Raw genomic sequence first — 20,981 nt, forward strand, 5'->3', positions numbered from 1 at the left:
GCTTGGTGGTCAAAACACAGCAGTCTGGCCTTCTAGACTTACAGCAGGGGTGGGCAATTCCAGTCCTCTCGGGCCTGATTGGTGTCACAATTTTCCCTAGCCCCAGCTAACACACCTGACTCCAATAATCACCTAATCATGATCTTCAGTTTAGAATGCAATTTGATTAATCAGCTGTGTTTGCTAGGGATGGCGAAAAAGTGTGACACCAATCAGGCCCTGAGGACTGGAGTTGCCTACCCCTGAATTACAGGAACTGCAACAAGACAAATCCTTATAGAAACACTTTCTTACAGGAACTTTGTGACAACAAAGCAAGTCCTTATAAAATTCTTAATACAGTAATGCTCCAACAGCATTTCCTTATTTACTTTCTGTGGATTGTATCACAGTCGAAACCTCAACAAAACATACAGTCGTGGTTTGTATTGGCAGTTGAACAATGTTTACTTGATTTCAACATGGGCTGATTTCACCCAGTTGCATATGGCCCCCATTCTAATCCCTATACCATGGCCCCCATTCTAATCCCTATACCATGGCCCCCATTCTAATCCCTATACCATGGCCCCCATTCTAATCCTATACCATGGCCCCCATTCTAATCCCTATACCATGGCCCCCATTCTAATCCCTATACCATGGCCCCCATTCTAATCCCTATACCATGGCCCCCATTCTAATCCCTATACCATGGCCCCCATTCTAATCCCTATACCATGGCCCCCATTCTAATCCCTATACCATGGCCCCCATTCTAATCCCTATACCATGGCCCCCATTCTAATCCCTATACCATGGCCCCCATTCTAATCCCTATTACCATGGCCCCCATTCTAATCCCTATACCATGGCCCCCATTCTAATCCCTATACCATGGCCCCCATTCTAATCCCTATACCATGGCCCCCCATTCTAATCCCTATACCATGGCCCCCATTCTAATCCCTATACCATGGCCCCCATTCTATCTAAATCCCTATACCATGGCCCCCATTCTAATCCCTATACCATGGCCCCCATTCTAATCCCTATACCATGGCCCCCATTCTAATCCCTATACCATGGCCCCCATTCTAATCCCTATACCATGGCCCCCATTCTAATCCCTATACCATGGCCCCCATTCTAATCCCTATACCATGGCCCCCATTCCTAATCCCTATACCATGGCCCCCATTCTAATCCCTATACCATGGCCCCCATTCTAATCCCTATACCATGGCCCCCATTCTAATCCCTATACCATGGCCCCCATTCTAATCCCTATACCATGGCCCCCATTCTAATCCCTATACCATGGCCCCCATTCTAATCCCTATACCATGGCCCCCATTCTAATCCCTATACCATGGCCCCCATTCTAATCCCTATACCATGGCCCCCATTCTAATCCTATACCATGGCCCCATTCTAATCCTATACCATGGCCCCCATTCTAATCCCATATACCATGGCCCCCATTCTAATCCCCTATACCATGGCCCCCATTCTAATCCCTATACCATGGGCCCCCATTTCTAATCCTATACCATGGCCCCCATTCTAATCCCTATACCATGGCCCCCATTCTAATCCCTATACCATGGCCCCCATTCTAATCCCTATACCATGGCCCCCATTCTAATCCATATACCATGGCCCCCATTCTAATCCCTATACCATGGCCCCCATTCTAATCCCTATACCATGGCCCCCATTCTAATCCCTATACCATGGCCCCCATTCTAATCCCTATACCATGGCCCCCATTCTAATCCCTATACCATGGCCCCCATTCTAATCCCTATACCATGGCCCCCATTCTAATCCCTATACCATGGCCCCCATTCTAATCCCTATACCATGGCCCCCATTCTAATCCCTATACCATGGCCCCCATTCTAATCCCTATACCATGGCCCCCATTCTAATCCCTATACCATGGCCCCCATTCTAATCCCTATACCATGGCCCCCATTCTAATCCCTATACCATGGCCCCCATTCTAATCCCTATACCATGGCCCCCATTCTAATCCCTATACCATGGCCCCCATTCTAATCCCTATACCATGGCCCCCATTCTAATCCCTATACCATGGCCCCATTCTAATCCCTATACCATGGCCCCCATTCTAATCCCTATGCCATGGCCCCCATTCTAATCCCTATACCATGGCCCCCATTCTAATCCCTATACCATGGCCCCCATTCTAATCCCTATACCATGGCCCCCATTCTAATCCCTATACCATGGCCCCCATTCTAATCCCTGTACCATGGCCCCCATTCTAATCCCTATACCATGGCCCCCATTCTAATCCCTATACCATGGCCCCCATTCTAATCCCTATACCATGGCCCCCATTCTAATCCCTATACCATGGCTTCAGGTCTGTCATCTGTGTGCCATTCCTCTGAAACTGGATGGCTAGCTAGCTAACAAACATACAGTGCATATGGCCCCCATTCTAATCCCTATACCATGGCCCCCATTCTAATCCCTATACCATGGCCCCCATTCTAATCCCTATACCATGGCCCCCATTCTAATCCCTATACCATGGCCCCCATTCTAATCCCTATACCATGGCCCCCATTCTAATCCCTATACCATGGCCCCCATTCTAATCCCTATACCATGGCCCCCATTCTAATCCCTATACCATGGCCCCCATTCTAATCCCTATACCATGGCTTCAGGTCTGTCATCTGTGTGCCATTCCTCTGAAACTGGATGGCTAGCTAGCTAACAAACATACAGTGCATATGGCCCCCATTCTAATCCCTATACCATGGCTTCAGGTCTGTCATCTGTGTGCCATTCCTCTGAAACTGGATGGCTAGCTAGCTAACAAACATACAGTGCATATGGCCCCCATTCTAATCCCTATACCATGGCTTCAGGTCTGTCATCTGTGTGCCATTCCTCTGAAACTGGATGGCTAGCTAGCTAACAAACATACAGTGCATATGGCCCCCATTCTAATCCCTATACCATGGCTTCAGGTCTGTCATCTGTGTGCCATTCCTCTGAAACTGGATGGCTAGCTAGCTAACAAACATACAGTGGCCCCCATTCTAATCCCTATACCATGGCTTCAGGTCTGTCATCTGTATGCCATTCCTCTGAAACTGGATGGCTAGCTAGCTAACAAACATACAGTGCATATGGCCCCCATTCTAATCCCTATACCACGGCTTCAGGTCTGTCATCTGTATGCCATTCCTCTGAAACTGGATGGCTAGCTAGCTAACAAACATACAGTGGCCCCCATTCTAATCCCTATACCATGGCTTCAGGTCTGTCATCTGTGTGCCATTCCTCTGAAACTGGATGGCTAGCTAGCTAACAAACATACAGTGCATATGGCCCCCATTCTAATCCCTATACCATGGCCCCCATTCTAATCCCTATACCATGGCCCCCATTCTAATCCCTATACCATGGCCCCCATTCTAATCCCTATACCATGGCCCCCATTCTAATCCCTATACCATGGCCCCCATTCTAATCCCTATACCATGGCCCCCATTCTAATCCCTATACCATGGCCCCCATTCTAATCCCTATACCATGGCTTCAGGTCTGTCATCTGTGTGCCATTCCTCTGAAACTGGATGGCTAGCTAGCTAACAAACATACAGTGCATATGGCCCCCATTCTAATCCCTATACCATGGCTTCAGGTCTGTCATCTGTGTGCCATTCCTCTGAAACTGGATGGCTAGCTAGCTAACAAACATACAGTGCATATGGCCCCCATTCTAATCCCTATACCATGGCTTCAGGTCTGTCATCTGTGTGCCATTCCTCTGAAACTGGATGGCTAGCTAGCTAACAAACATACAGTGGCCCCCATTCTAATCCCTATACCATGGCTTCAGGTCTGTCATCTGTATGCCATTCCTCTGAAACTGGATGGCTAGCTAGCTAACAAACATACAGTGCATATGGCCCCCATTCTAATCCCTATACCATGGCTTCAGGTCTGTCATCTGTATGCCATTCCTCTGAAACTGGATGGCTAGCTAGCTAACAAACATACAGTGGCCCCCATTCTAATCCCTATACCATGGCTTCAGGTCTGTCATCTGTATGCCATTCCTCTGAAACTGGATGGCTAGCTAGCTAACAAACATACAGTGGCCCCCATTCTAATCCCTATACCATGGCTTCAGGTCTGTCATCTGTATGCCATTCCTCTGAAACTGGATGGCTAGCTAGCTAACAAACATACAGTGCATATGGCCCCCATTCTAATCCCTATACCATGGCTTCAGGTCTGTCATCTGTATGCCATTCCTCTGAAACTGGATGGCTAGCTAGCTAACAAACATACAGTGGCCCCCATTCTAATCCCTATACCATGGCTTCAGGTCTGTGATCTGTATGCCATTCCTCTGAAACTGGATGGCTAGCTAGCTAACAAACATACAGTGGCCCCCATTCTAATCCCTATACCATGGCTTCAGGTCTGTCATCTGTATGCCATTCCTCTGAAACTGGATGGCTAGCTAGCTAACAAACATACAGTGGCCCCCATTCTAATCCCTATACCATGGCTTCAGGTCTGTCATCTGTATGCCATTCCTCTGAAACTGGATGGCTAGCTAGCTAACAAACATACAGTGCATATGGCCCCCATTCTAATCCCTATACCATGGCTTCAGGTCTGTCATCTGTATGCCATTCCTCTGAAACTGGATGGCTAGCTAGCTAACAAACATACAGTGGCCCCCATTCTAATCCCTATACCATGGCTTCAGGTCTGTCATCTGTGTGCCATTCCTCTGAAACTGGATGGCTAGCTAGCTAACAAACATACAGTGCATATGGCCCCCATTCTAATCCCTATACCATGGCTTCAGGTCTGTCATCTGTATGCCATTCCTCTGAAACTGGATGGCTAGCTAGCTAACAAACATACAGTGCATATGGCCCCCATTCTAATCCCTATACCATGGCTTCAGGTCTGTCATCTGTATGCCATTCCTCTGAAACTGGATGGCTAGCTAGCTAACAAACATACAGTGCATATGGCCCCCATTCTAATCCCTATACCATGGCTTCAGGTCTGTCATCTGTATGCCATTCCTCTGAAACTGGATGGCTAGCTAGCTAACAAACATACAGTGCATATGGCCCCCATTCTAATCCCTATACCATGGCTTCAGGTCTGTCATCTGTGTGCCATTCCTCTGAAACTGGATGGCTAGCTAGCTAACAAATATACAGTGCATATGGCCCCCATTCTAATCCCTATACCATGGCTTCAGGTCTGTCATCTGTGTGCCATTCCTCTGAAACTGGATGGCTAGCTAGCTAACAAACATACAGTGCATATGGCCCCCATTCTAATCCCTATACCATGGCTTCAGGTCTGTGATCTGTGTGCCATTCCTCTGAAACTGGATGGCTAGCTAGCTAACAAACATACAGTGCATATGGCCCCCATTCTAATCCCTATACCATGGCTTCAGGTCTGTCATCTGTGTGCCATTCCTCTGAAACTGGATGGCTAGCTAGCTAACAAACATACAGTGCATATGGCCCCCATTCTAATCCCTATACCATGGCTTCAGGTCTGTCATCTGTGTGCCATTCCTCTGAAACTGGATGGCTAGCTAGCTAACAAACATACAGTGCATATGGCCCCCATTCTAATCCCTATACCATGGCTTCAGGTCTGTGATCTGTGTGCCATTCCTCTGAAACTGGATGGCTAGCTAGCTAACAAACATACAGTGGCCCCCATTCTAATCCCTATACCATGGCTTCAGGTCTGTGATCTGTGTGCCATTCCTCTGAAACTGGATGGCTAGCTAGCTAACAAACATACAGTGGCCCCCATTCTAATCCCTATACCATGGCTTCAGGTCTGTCATCTGTGTGCCATTCCTCTGAAACTGGATGGCTAGCTAGCTAACAAACATACAGTGGCCCCCATTCTAATCCCTATACCATGGCTTCAGGTCTGTCATCTGTATGCCATTCCTCTGAAACTGGATGGCTAGCTAGCTAACAAACATACAGTGGCCCCCATTCTAATCCCTATACCATGGCTTCAGGTCTGTCATCTGTATGCCATTCCTCTGAAACTGGATGGCTAGCTAGCTAACAAACATACAGTGGCCCCCATTCTAATCCCTATACCATGGCTTCAGGTCTGTCATCTGTATGCCATTCCTCTGAAACTGGATGGCTAGCTAGCTAACAAACATACAGTGCATATGGCCCCCATTCTAATCCCTATACCATGGCTTCAGGTCTGTCATCTGTATGCCATTCCTCTGAAACTGGATGGCTAGCTAGCTAACAAACATACAGTGGCCCCCATTCTAATCCCTATACCATGGCTTCAGGTCTGTCATCTGTATGCCATTCCTCTGAAACTGGATGGCTAGCTAGCTAACAAACATACAGTGCATATGGCCCCCATTCTAATCCCTATACCATGGCTTCAGGTCTGTGATCTGTGTGCCATTCCTCTGAAACTGGATGGCTAGCTAGCTAACAAACATACAGTGCATATGGCCCCCATTCCATGGCTTCAGGTCTGTCATCTGTGTGCCATTCCTCTGAAACTGGATGGCTAGCTAGCTAACAAACATACAGTGCATATGGCCCCCATTCTAATCCCTATACCATGGCTTCAGGTCTGTCATCTGTGTGCCATTCCTCTGAAACTGGATGGCTAGCTAGCTAACAAACATACAGTGCATATGGCCCCCATTCTAATCCCTATACCATGGCTTCAGGTCTGTGATCTGTGTGCCATTCCTCTGAAACTGGATGGCTAGCTAGCTAACAAACATACAGTGCATATGGCCCCCATTCTAATCCCTATACCATGGCTTCAGGTCTGTCATCTGTGTGCCATTCCTCTGAAACTGGATGGCTAGCTAGCTAACAAACATACAGTGCATATGGCCCCCATTCTAATCCCTATACCATGGCTTCAGGTCTGTCATCTGTGTGCCATTCCTCTGAAACTGGATGGCTAGCTAGCTAACAAACATACAGTGCATATGGCCCCCATTCTAATCCCTATACCATGGCTTCAGGTCTGTCATCTGTATGCCATTCCTCTGAAACTGGATGGCTAGCTAGCTAACAAACATACAGTGGCCCCCATTCTAATCCCTATACCATGGCTTCAGGTCTGTGATCTGTGTGCCATTCCTCTGAAACTGGATGGCTAGCTAGCTAACAAACATACAGTGCATATGGCCCCCATTCTAATCCCTATACCATGGCTTCAGGTCTGTCATCTGTGTGCCATTCCTCTGAAACTGGATGGCTAGCTAGCTAACAAACATACAGTGCAGATAAAATCTTCAAATTCATTATTTTACACAATACCTTATCACATCCCTGGCAAACCATGGTTGACCAACTGCCTGACCAAAATGGCATTCTAGTATTCTAATTCTATAAGTCGGTATCAATGAAAGACCCCATCGTCAGAAAAAAATGTCTGATTATTCCACCTTCCATCATTAGAGTTACACAGCAAGTAACTGCATGCTTTTGTAACATATACGCTGGGACTCAGGTGCAGAAGGTGAGTTTAATCAAGAGCCTATACAGCCACGTACTGAATGTGAGAGAAACCAATACAACCTAATGACTGATGTCAACTGAGGGCTAAATAAAGGGGAAGTAATCAAGGAGAAAATGATGACCAGGTGTGGGTAATGATGGAACAGGTGTGCGTAATATAGTTGCCAGGGCCGGTGGTTAATATACTGTCAATGTCGAGTGAGCAGGAGTGACAGCTTTTCATGATCATGAAACATCAATTGATCATGTAATTTCAGATACTTGAGGGTACTCTATCCATTTGGCATGTAGCTAGCTAGCTAAGAAAACAACTTGTAATTTAGCTTGCTTCATCAGAGATTAGCCTTTTGGAAAGAGCTTGACATCGGCAAATCCTGGTAAAGTTGTCAGTCAGACTACTGTCATCACCACTATAGATGGCCATATATGTGGATATAGCCATATAGTTTATCCCCTGAAAGTTAGCTTACCATATTGAGGTGATCTCTTATTAGCTAGCTAGCCAATTTGAAGTGGTCCATCAATGTACCCTGTCATGTCTGTAAGCAGCAAGCAGGATTAAACACTTCAAATCAATGTTTTATAGGGGATGTTAGCTAAATTCGCTAAGCAGGCCTGCATTGGTTGGAGAATGAAAGTACATTAGGTCTACATACCACTGTACAAAGTTTCTACCATTAGCTTGCAATGTAAACATTACCAGCTACTGTACATCGACAAATGCACCCTTATGCTGCTTGAGGCAGAGCCCACAAAGGATAAGGAATTAACCTACACAACTCTTAAGTGTCAGGTATTGTCCAGTTTCATAATCACTCCAGTGGTGATTTTAGGATGTAAATCTTGGTGGGGCAAAAAAAATATACACCACTGGTCAAAAGGTTGAGGTCACTTAGAAATGTCCTTGTTTTTGAAAGAAAAGCTTCTTTTTTTTGTCCATTAAAATAACAGTTAACATTTATTTAACAATGCCTTGAAAATGTCCTGGTTTCCATGTGTTTGATGCCATTCCATTCACTCCATTCCAGCCATTATTATGAGCCGTCCTCCCCTCAGCAGCCTCTACTGGGCTGCTCGGCCATGAAATCCCATTTCATGAAACTCCCGACAAACAGTGTTGATGTTGCTTCCATAGGCAGTTTGGAACTCGGTAGTGATTGACAGATGATTTCAGCCCTCTGTGGTCCCTTTCTGTTAGCTTGTGTGGCCTACCACTTCGGCAGCTGATCTGTTGCTCCTAGACGTTTCCACTTCCCAACAACAGCACTTACAGTTGACCCGGGCAGCTTTAGCAGGACAGAAATTTGATGAACTGACTTGTTGAAAAGGTGGCATCCTATGACGGGGCCACATTGAAAGTTACTGAGCTTTTCCACACGGGCCATTCTACTGCCAATGTTTGTCTATGGAGATTGCAAGGCTGTTTGTTTGATTTTATACACCTGTCAGCAACCAGTGTGGCTGAAATAGCCAAATCCACTAATTTGAAGTGGTGTCCACATACTTATGTATATATAATTTAACTCACAGTGTTAAAAGGTTTGCTTATGTGAGTGGGCTTGTTCATTCCATAGCACATTGTGGCATTACTTAGCATCAACGTAACCACCTCTTTGTAAATAATAGTGCACACATAGATATGGGAAATTGGCTTAGACCGCAGGTCCATCCTCAACCCATCCATGATTCCAGAGGAAGGATGCCATTCCTTTCTCTTGTCCTGGTACAGGGGACACACCCACAACGTTGTCTAGGATGTGTCTGACAGGATGTACTTTTCCTTTAAACTCTTTTTCTCCCCAGGAAGAACTAGTAGTTAGTTCAATGTCCCACACACACACGCACCACTTGGCAGTGCTACACCTTGTGTATGTCAGACAAAGTAGACAAATGCAGGCAAATGTAAGTGCTCCTCATAACTAGAGCCAGGAGTGTATGTGCAGTGTGTATGTGTGAGGTCCCTTCTTGTCTTCCCACTCTCCACAGAGAGCAGAGAAGTGCCTGAACTTCAAGGATAGGCTGCAATTTTTATTTATTTGACCTTTATCTAACTAAGCAAGTCAGTTAAGAACAAATACTTATTTACAATGACAGCCTACTCCAGCTAAACCGGACATACCAAGACGCTCTCTCTGAGCAACAACCAATACAGGACATACCCAGAAGCTCTCTCTGAGCAACAACCAATACAGGACATACCCAGACGCTCTCTCTGAGCAACAACCAATACAGGACATACCCAGAAGCTCTCTCTGAGCAACAACCAATACAGGACATACCCAGAAGCTCTCTCTGAGCAACAACCAATACAGGACATACCCAGAAGCTCTCTCTGAGCAACAACCAATACAGGACATACCCAGAAGCTCTCTCTGAGCAACAACCAATACAGGACATACCCAGAAGCTCTCTCTGAGCAACAACCAATACAGGACATACCCAGAAGCTCTCTCTGAGCAACAACCAATACAGGACATACCCAGAAGCTCTCTCTGAGCAACAACCAATACAGGACATACCCAGAAGCTCTCTCTGAGCAACAACCAATACAGGACATACCCAGAAGCTCTCTCTGAGCAACAACCAATACAGGATATACCCAGAAGCTCTCTCTGAGCAACAACCAATACAGGACATACCCAGAAGCTCTCTCTGAGCAACAACCAATACAGGACATACCCAGAAGCTCTCTCTGAGCAACAACCAATACAGGACATACCCAGAAGCCTCCTAGCAAAGGAACACAGGCTTTTAAAGCTGCAGAAGGAGTCGGTAATTGAAATACAGCTGAAAGGGCGGGGTCAGAGCTCCAACCAATCATCAATGTGGCCGACCAAATGGCTGCTTAGGACTTCAGGAAGCCATTTCACATAAACAAATACAAACCCAACACAGAAACTGGGGAATGTAACAGACTCCCAATCACAGCCGGATGTAATACAGCCTGGAATCGAACCAGGGACTGTAGTGAAGCCTCTTGCACTGAGATGCAGTGCCTTAGATCACAGTGCCACAATAACCCCTCTCACTGCAGCAGAGCTTTGCCTTAGTACCACACAAACACACACATGAACACATAAATGCACAAAGTCCCTCTCCTTCTTACTTCTCCCTCTCACTTTCTTTCTCTCCTTTTCTCTCTCCCTTTCTGTCTTTCTGTCACCCCTCTTTCCTTTTCATCTTCTATATCTATCTGCACCCCCCCCTCTCGAATGTTGGCGGCCGGTGAAGCACCAGTGGAATGTCTGTAATAATTATAATATTGAGAGGAACCACACAAAAGTGACAGAGGGAGAGATGGAGAAAGTAAGAGATGAGGGGAAGTCGAGGAATCCACGCTAGTGGTAGTCATAGCGCCTGCCAGAAGGGGAGGCAGGGAGGAGTGTGTGTTGTGCGTGTGTGGTGTGTGACAGGATTTTAAGACCCTGAGTCACTTCGAGGGGAAACTGAACCAGACCTGGCTGGACTGACACTTTAAGATTGTCAAAGGAATCCAAAGGCTTTCAGTGCTCTCACTTTGTTATTCATACTTAGAAAGTCAGTAGGTCGTAGTGAATGGTGCTGGGTTCTGTGTGTGCGAGTATGTGTGTGTGTAAACCAATCCCAAGCCAACTGTGTGGTCCAAGCTATCTGGTGACTCACCAATTGGAGCCTGTTGATTGACAACCCCTTCCTAATGTGCCTTTCAGCACATCTAGTGTGTGTGTGTGTGTGTGTGTGTGTGTGTAATCTCCCTCCCGTTGTCAAAGCAAAACCATAAACAGACCATACATGTGTCTATTTTAGCGTAACTGTACCTAGCTGTAGGTATATCCTCACTATATATAGTAAATCCTACTATATTAAAAGCAGACATTTTGGAGAGTTCTATAGCAGTTGACATACACACTCTCCAAATACTCACACACAGGGTCAGATCTGATGTACTGTACACACACCGCACGCACGTGTGTGCACACACACACACACACAGTACACACAGACAGTACAAACAAATTGGAACTGACATTACTCTCTGTGGAGCCATGGTTATCTGGAGTGTGTTGGATGACATACCAGAACAGCCTGACAGGGCCAGAGCCATACTAAAGGGCGGATAGATTGATAGGCAGGCAGGCAGGCAGGCAGGCAGGCAGACAGGCAGGCAGGCAGGACAACAACAATGCAGCATCTGTGTCCGCTCTCCTTGAGCGATTACATTCCCTAACCCTGCCAAACCCTTCTATGGTTTCTTCTTATCCCCCTTATATGGAAGAGGCTCTCTCTCTTTTACTTCCTTGAAGTGAACTAAAACATATACTGTTCGTATACTGTATCTGTGTTCTGGGTGTAGGTGCAGGCTTTTGTTCCAACCAAGCACTAACACATCCGATTCTCCTAATGAAAGTCTTGAATAAAGACGATGATTAATTTATTAGTAGAACCCACCACGTTACTGGTTGGCCAGAACAAAATATTGCTGTAGCAGGTACATTATATCCTGAACTATAATAGCTCAATGAACGTATCAGTCATGAAACTGAGTGTTTATATAGTCATAGACATCACAGCATAACTGTTCTCAGACTGACACTGATACTGAATACGCGACACATGCTCACGTTCAGTAAATATTTATACCACATGTTTTATAATATCAAATATTTGCCCGGCGATATTCAGTCCAGCTCAAAACTTTCTCAACACGTCACAGAAAGGCCGTCTGCCTTCAACGTCAGACTGTTTACCCATCTGATGCATGGGTGTCCCCTATCTACGGTTGAACTAAATTGGATAGTTGAATAGAGTCTTGGCAGTGGCATTGTGATCAAAACTTTGCATTGTGAATCATTCAGTCCAATCCCAGATAGATGCAGTGCAGTGCTAAAAAGCCAAAAGCAATAGCAGCTACTTTAAAACTGGTCTTAAAAAAAATAAGAATGTATTTAATACTGTCAAAATATCCCCCAATGTGTCTGCAAGCAAACCTGAGCACATAATGTCTATTCTCTACCACCACAGCTGTTCAGTCCTCACTCTGTTTTAGAACATCCGCTTCTGCTATCAGCCCTTATCCACATCCTATAAGAAGGCATGCCCTGTGCTGTGCCCTGGACTGTGCCCTGTGCTGTGTCGTTCCCTGTTCTGTGGCCTGTTCTGTGTCGTTCCCTGTGCTGTTTCGTGCTGGTGAACAGCTGGCTGGGGAACCAAAAACTACAGGGAACAGATTGTGGCAAAACATTGAGTCGAGTGCCATAATTGGTTTTGGCCCGAGGCTAGGTGTTAGTTAAATTGGGAGGTATTGAGTTGGACTCTGAGAGAAAAATAATCCATAAAAGAACAAATGGGTCACAGGATGGTGGAGTGAATATTGTTTGGCCAGAGTGATATCAACAGAGGGAGAGAGGCCAAAAGCTTGTGATGTCTGTCACTGGATAATGGGACTATAGCCTAGACCAGAGGCAAATAAAATCCCTTCCTTCTAAAACGTGTCACACAATAATACAAATCATGTGTGAAGGGGAATACTCCAATACTGTATTTCACAGCAATATACATGTAGTAGAGGTGATTTTTCAATGCCGACACCGATACCGATTATTGGAGGACCAAAAAAAAAAAGCCGATACCGATTAATCAGCTGTAATAATGACAATTACAACAATACTGAATGAACACTTATTTTAACTTAATATAATACATCAATAAAAACTATTTAGCCTCAAATAAATAATGAAACATGTTCAATTTGGTTTACATGATGCAAACATAAAGTGTTGGAGAAGAAAGTAAAAGTGCAATATGTGCCATGTAAAAAAGCTAACGTTTAACTTCCTTGAGAACATATGAAAGATGGTGGTTCCTTTTAACATGAGTCTTCAATATTCCCAGGTAATAAGTTTTAGGTTGTATTTATTCTAGGAATTATAGGACTATTTCTCTCTCTATACGATTTGTATTTCATATACCTTTGACTATTGGATGTTCTTATAGGCACTTTAGTATTGCCAGTGTAACAGTATAGCTTCCGTCCCTCTCCTCGCCCCTGCCTGGGCTCGAATCAGGAACACATCGACAACAGCCACCCTCGAAGCATCGTTACCCATTGCTCCGCTCTGCAAGGGGAACAACTACTCCAAGTCTGAGAGCGAGTGACGTCACCAATTGAAACGCTATTAGCGCGCACCCCGCTAACTAACTAGCCACATCGGTTACACCGCCTAATCTCGGAAGTTGATAGGCTTGAAGTCATAAACAGCTCAATGCTTGAAGCATTGCGAAGAGCTGCTGGCAAAACGCACAAAAGTGCTGTTTGAATGAATGCTTACGAGCCTGCTGCTGTCTACCATCGCTCAATCAGACAGCTCTATCAAATATCAAATCATAGACTTAATTATAACATAATAACACACAGAAATACGGGCCTTTGGTTGTTAATATGGTCAAATCCGGAAACTATCATTTCGAAAACAAAACGTTTATTCTTTCAGTGAAATACGGAACCGTTTCGTATTTTATCGAACGGGTGGCATCTCTAAGTCTAAATATTGCTGTTACATTGTACAACCTTCAATGTTATGTCATAATTATGTACAATTCTGGCAAATTAATTACGGTCTTTGTTAGGAATAAAGGGTCTTCACACAGTTCGCAACGAGCCAGGCTGCCCAAACTGCTGCATATACCCTGACTGCTTGCACGGAAAGCAATAAAAGTGACACAAAGTGACACAATTTCCCTGTTAGCAGGCAATATTAACTAAATATGTAGGTTTAAAAATATATACTTTGGTTTGGTGCAACGACAGTGCTAAATCATCACCCGTTTGGCAAAGTAGGCTGTGATTCGATGAGAAATGAACAAGCACCACATCGATTATATGCAACGCAGGACACGCTAGATAAACTAGTAATATCAACAACCATGTGTAGTTAACTAGTGATTATGTGAAGATTGATTGTTTTTCATAAGTTTATTGCTAGCTAGCAACTTACCTTGGTATCTTGCTGCCCTCGCGTAACAGGTAGTCAGCCTCCTCGTGGAGTGCAATGTAAGGCAGGTGGTTAGAGCGTTGGACTAGTAATCGGAAGGTTGCAAAAACGAATCCCCGAGCTGACAAGGTAAAAATCTGTCGTTCTGCCCGTGAATAAGGCAGTTAACCCACCGTTCCTAGGCCGTCATTGAAAATAAGAATGTGTTCTTAACTGACTTGCCTAAAAAAATAATACAAAATCGGTGTCCAAAAATACCGATTTCCAATTGTTATGAAAACCTGAAATCGGCCCTAATTAATCGGCCATTCCGATTAATCGGTCGACCTCTAACATGTAGTCTATTAATCAATGGTTATATGTAATGCGTAGTTCGATGTGTAACTAAAGAAAAGCCAGCCTTTACCTTTTGGAGAAATTCCAGAATTAGTATGGACCAGGCTTCATTTTGCTTTCACGTGTGCGGAAAAAAGTAAGAAAGAGTATCTAAACCTCTCTCTCTATCTCTCACTTTTTCCCTCTGTCTTTCAGAATGCGACCCATGAGATTGGTGAGGAGGTGGAGGACGGGGTGGTATACACCATCACCCTGCGGAAGGTGCAGATGCTCCACCACCGCCACCACGTTGGTGGCAGCGGGGCCGTTAAGGGCCAACGCTGGCTAGGTGTGGACGCATCGCTCAGCCTGTATGAGACGTGCAAGGTGCGCACCATCAAGGCAGGCACATTGGAGAAGCTGGTGGAGTACATGGTGGCGGCGTTCCGGGGCAACGACTCCACCTACGTTACCATCTTCCTCTGCACCTACCGCTCCTTCGCCTCCACCAAGCAGGTCCTGGACCTGCTGCTCAACAGGTGAGTAGAGGGGGAGAGAGGGAGGGATACATTGGTGCATAAATGGATGGATAGATGGATGAATTTACGGATGTGTGCATGGGTGGATCCAATAGTTGATTGCAGGAAGAATTATAGATGGGTTGAAAAGGAGGGTGGATGGAGTGATGCATGAATGACATTATGAATGGAGGGTGTGGATGAGAGGGTGGAGGAATGGGATACAGGGATGGATATATGAATAGATAGATAGATAGATAGATAGATAGATAGATAGATAGATAGATAGATAGATAGATAGATAGATAGATAGATAGATAGATAGATAGATAGATAGATAGATAGATAGATAGATAGATAGATAGATAGATAGATAGATAGATAGATAGATAGATAGATAGATAGATAGATAGATAGATAGATAGATAGATAGATAGATAGATAGATAGATAGATAGATAGATAGATAGATAGATAGATAGATAGATAGATAGATAGATAGATAGATAGATAGATAGATAGATAGATAGATAGATAGATAGATAGATAGATAGATAGATAGATAGATAGATAGATAGATAGATAGATAGATTTCTCTTTGCTTCTTTGAGCTGTTCTTGCCATAATATGGACTTGGTATTTTACCAAATAGGGCTATCTTCTGTATACCAACCCCACCTTGTTCAGGTATGCCAAGCTCCAGCACCTGCCTGGCTCAGAGGGCCACAAACTGACTCATGATGATCGCACAGATCTGAGGAAGTAAGTCTCTGTCTGACTCAGAAACACCATTTTCCTGTACTTGATACACCCCTCTGTCTATGTACTTTATCTTTCCTATCTCTCCTATCATTTTCCTGTACTTGATACACCCCTCTGTCTATGTACTTTATCTTTCCTATCTCTCCTATCATTTTCCTGTACTTGATACACCCCTCTGTCTATGTACTTTATCTTTCCTATCTCTCCTATCATTTTCCTGTACTTGATACACCCCTCTGTCTATGTACTTTATCTTTCCTATCTCTCCTATCATTTTCCTGTACTTGATACACCCCTCTGTCTATGTACTTTATCTTTCCTATCTCTCAACTCCATTTTCCTGTACTTGATACACCCCTCTGTCTATGTACTTTATCTTTCCTATCTCTCAACTCCATTTTCCTGTACTTGATACACCCCTCTGTCTATGTACTTGTTCTTTCCTATCTCTCCTATCATTTTCCTGTACTTGATATACCCCTCTGTCTATGTACTTTATCTTTCCTATCTCTCAACTCCATTTTCCTGTACTTGATACACCCCTCTGTCTATGTACTTTATCTTTCCTATCTCTCCTATCATTTTCCTGTACTTGATATACCCCTCTGTCTATGTACTTTATCTTTCCTATCTCTCAACTCCATTTTCCTGTACTTGATACACCCCTCTGTCTATGTACTTTATCTTTCCTATCTCTCAACTCCATTTTCCTGTACTTGATACACCCCTCTGTCTATGTACTTTATCTTTCCTATCTCTCAACTCCATTTTCCTGTACTTGATACACCCCTCTGTCTATGTACTTTATCTTCCTATCTCTCCTATCATTTTCCTGTACTTGATACACCCCTCTGTCTATGTACTTTATCTTTCCTATCTCTCCTATCATTTTCCTGTACTTGATACACCCCTCTGTCTATGTACTTTATCTTTCCTATCTCTCCTGTCATTTTCCTGTACTTGATACACCCCTCTGTCTATGTACTTTATCTTTCCTATCTCTCAACTCCATTTTCCTGTACTTGATACACCCCTCTGTCTATGTACTTTATCTTTCCTATCTCTCCTATCATTTTCCTGTACTTGATACACCCCTCTGTCTATGTACTTTATCTTTCCTATCTCTCCTATCATTTTCCTGTACTTGATACACCCCTCTGTCTATGTACTTTATCTTTCCTATCTCTCCTATCATTTTCCTGTACTTGATACACCCCTCTGTCTATGTACTTTATCTTTCCTATCTCTCCTGTCATTTTCCTGTACTTGATACACCCCTCTGTCTATGTACTTTATCTTTCCTATCTCTCAACTCCATTTTCCTGTACTTGATACACCCCTCTGTCTATGTACTTTATCTTTCCTATCTCTCAACTCCATTGTCCTGTACTTGATACACCCCTCTGTCTATGTACTTTAACTTTCCTATCTCTCAACTCCATTTTCCTGTACTTGATACACCCCTCTGTCTATGTACTTTATCTTTCCTATCTCTCCTATCATTTTCCTGTACTTGATACACCCCTCTGTCTATGTACTTTATCTTTCCTATCTCTCCTATCATGTTCCTGTACTTGATACACCCCTCTGTCTATGTACTTTATCTTTCCTATCTCTCCTATCATTTTCCTGTACTTGATACACCCCTCTGTCTATGTACTTTATCTTTCCTATCTCTCCTATCATTTTCCTGTACTTGATACACCCCTCTGTCTATGTACTTTATCTTTCCTATCTCTCAACTCCATTTTCCTGTACTTGATACACCCCTCTGTCTATGTACTTTATCTTTCCTATCTCTCCTATCATTTTCCTGTACTTGATACACCCCTCTGTCTATGTACTTTATCTTTCCTATCTCTCCTATCATTTTCCTGTACTTGATACACCCCTCTGTCTATGTACTTTATCTTTCCTATCTCTCCTATCATTTTCCTGTACTTGATACACCCCTCTGTCTATGTACTTTATCTTTCCTATCTCTCCTATCATTTTCCTGTACTTGATACACCCCTCTGTCTATGTACTTTATCTTTCCTATCTCTCCTATCATTTTCCTGTACTTGATACACACCTCTGTCTATGTACTTTATCTTTCCTATCTCTCAACTCCATTTTCCTGTACTTGATACACCCCTCTGTCTATGTACTTTATCTTTCCTATCTCTCAACTCCATTTTCCTGTACTTGATACACCCCTCTGTCTATGTATTTTATCTTTCCTATCTCTCCTATCATTTTCCTGTACTTGATACACCCCTCTGTCTATGTACTTTATCTTTCCTATCTCTCCTATCATTTTCCTGTACTTGATACACCCCTCTGTCTATGTACTTTATCTTTCCTATCTCTCCTATCATTTTCCTGTACTTGATACACCCCTCTGTCTATGTACTTTATCTTTCCTATCTCTCCTATCATTTTCCTGTACTTGATACACCCCTCTGTCTATGTACTTTATCTTTCCTATCTCTCCTATCATTTTCCTGTACTTGATACACCCCTCTGTCTATGTACTTTATCTTTCCTATCTCTCCTATCATTTTCCTGTACTTGATACACCCCTCTGTGTATGTACTTTATCTTTCCTATCTCTCCTATCATTTTCCTGTACTTGATACACCCCTCTGTCTATGTACTTTATCTTTCCTATCTCTCAACTCCATTTTCCTGTACTTGATACACCCCTCTGTCTATGTACTTTATCTTTCCTATCTCTCAACTCCATTTTCCTGTACTTGATACACCCCTCTGTCTATGTACTTTATCTTTCCTATCTCTCAACTCCATTTTCCTGTACTTGATACACCCCTCTGTCTATGTACTTTATCTTTCCTATCTCTCAACTCCATTTTCCTGTACTTGATACACCCCTCTGTCTATGTACTTTATCTTTCCTATCTCTCAACTCCATTTTCCTGTACTTGATACACCCCTCTGTCTATGTACTTTATCTTTCCTATCTCTCAACTCCATTTTCCTGTACTTGATACACCCCTCTGTCTATGTACTTTATCTTTCCTATCTCTCAACTCCATTTTCCTGTACTTGATACACCCCTCTGTCTATGTACTTTATCTTTCCTATCTCTCAACTCCATTTTCCTGTACTTGATACACCCCTCTGTCTATGTACTTTATCTTTCCTATCTCTCAACTCCATTTTCCTGTACTTGATACACCCCTCTGTCTATGTACTTTATCTTTCCTATCTCTCAACTCCATTTTCCTGTACTTGATACACCCCTCTGTCTATGTATTTTATCTTTCCTATCTCTCCTATCATTTTCCTGTACTTGATACACCCCTCTGTCTATGTACTTTATCTTTCCTATCTCTCCTATCATTTTCCTGTACTTGATACACCCCTCTGTCTATGTACTTTATCTTTCCTATCTCTCCTATCATTTTCCTGTACTTGATACACCCCTCTGTCTATGTACTTTATCTTTCCTATCTCTCCTATCATTTTCCTGTACTTGATACACCCCTCTGTCTATGTACTTTATCTTTCCTATCTCTCCTATCATTTTCCTGTACTTGATACACCCCTCTGTCTATGTACTTTATCTTTCCTATCTCTCCTATCATTTTCCTGTACTTGATACACCCCTCTGTGTATGTACTTTATCTTTCCTATCTCTCCTATCATTTTCCTGTACTTGATACACCCCTCTGTCTATGTACTTTATCTTTCCTATCTCTCAACTCCATTTTCCTGTACTTGATACACCCCTCTGTCTATGTACTTTATCTTTCCTATCTCTCAACTCCATTTTCCTGTACTTGATACACCCCTCTGTCTATGTACTTTATCTTTCCTATCTCTCAACTCCATTTTCCTGTACTTGATACACCCCTCTGTCTATGTACTTTATCTTTCCTATCTCTCAACTCCATTTTCCTGTACTTGATACACCCCTCTGTCTATGTACTTTATCTTTCCTATCTCTCAACTCCATTTTCCTGTACTTGATACACCCCTCTGTCTATGTACTTTATCTTTCCTATCTCTCAACTCCATTTTCCTGTACTTGATACACCCCTCTGTCTATGTACTTTATCTTTCCTATCTCTCAACTCCATTTTCCTGTACTTGATACACCCCTCTGTCTATGTACTTTATCTTTCCTATCTCTCAACTCCATTTTCCTGTACTTGATACACCCCTCTGTCTATGTACTTTATCTTTCCTATCTCTCAACTCCATTTTCCTGTACTTGATACACCCCTCTGTCTATGTACTTTATCTTTCCTATCTCTCAACTCCATTTTCCTGTACTTGATACACCCCTCTGTCTATGTACTTTATCTTTCCTATCTCTCAACTCCATTTTCCTGTACTTGATACACCCCTCTGTCTATGTACTTTATCTTTCCTATCTCTCAACTCCATTTTCCTGTACTTGATACACCCCTCTGTCTATGTACTTTATCTTTCCTATCTCTCAACTCCATTTTCCTGTACTTGATACACCCCTCTGTCTATGTACTTTATCTTTCCTATCTCTCAACTCCATTTTCCTGTACTTGATACACCCCTCTGTCTATGTACTTTATCTTTCCTATCTCTCAACTCCATTTTCCTGTACTTGATACACCCCTCTGTCTATGTACTTTATCTTTCCTATCTCTCAACTCCATTTTCCTGTACTTGATACACCCCTCTGTCTATGTACTTTATCTTTCCTATCTCTCCTATCATTTTCCTGTACTTGATACACCCCTCTGTCTATGTACTTTATCTTTCCTATCTCTCAACTCCATTTTCCTGTACTTGATACACCCCTCTGTCTATGTACTTTATCTTTCCTATCTCTCAACTCCATTTTCCTGTACTTGATACACCCCTCTGTCTATGTACTTTATC

General features: G+C 43.3%; 1 protein-coding gene across 7 annotated transcripts in view; it reads left to right on the forward strand.

The window, feature by feature from the left end:
• The window catches only part of LOC109873521 (ral guanine nucleotide dissociation stimulator-like), a 131,231-nt gene that overhangs the window by 80,003 nt on the left and 30,247 nt on the right, over positions 1-20,981 (forward strand). For all 7 annotated transcript variants that reach the window (XR_004206139.1, XM_031809021.1, XM_031809022.1 and 4 more), the window contains exons 2-3: positions 15,050-15,372; positions 16,038-16,112. Coding sequence is in view for 6 of the 7 variants with exons in the window: in XM_031809021.1 (XP_031664881.1) it covers positions 15,050-15,372; positions 16,038-16,112 (398 nt within the window). In the remaining variant the exon portion in view is untranslated. The remainder of the gene's footprint in view (positions 1-15,049; positions 15,373-16,037; positions 16,113-20,981) is intronic.

This window comes from Oncorhynchus kisutch, linkage group LG29 (assembly GCF_002021735.2).
Source record: "Oncorhynchus kisutch isolate 150728-3 linkage group LG29, Okis_V2, whole genome shotgun sequence".
In the NCBI taxonomy this organism is placed as follows: Eukaryota; Metazoa; Chordata; class Actinopteri; order Salmoniformes; family Salmonidae; genus Oncorhynchus; species Oncorhynchus kisutch.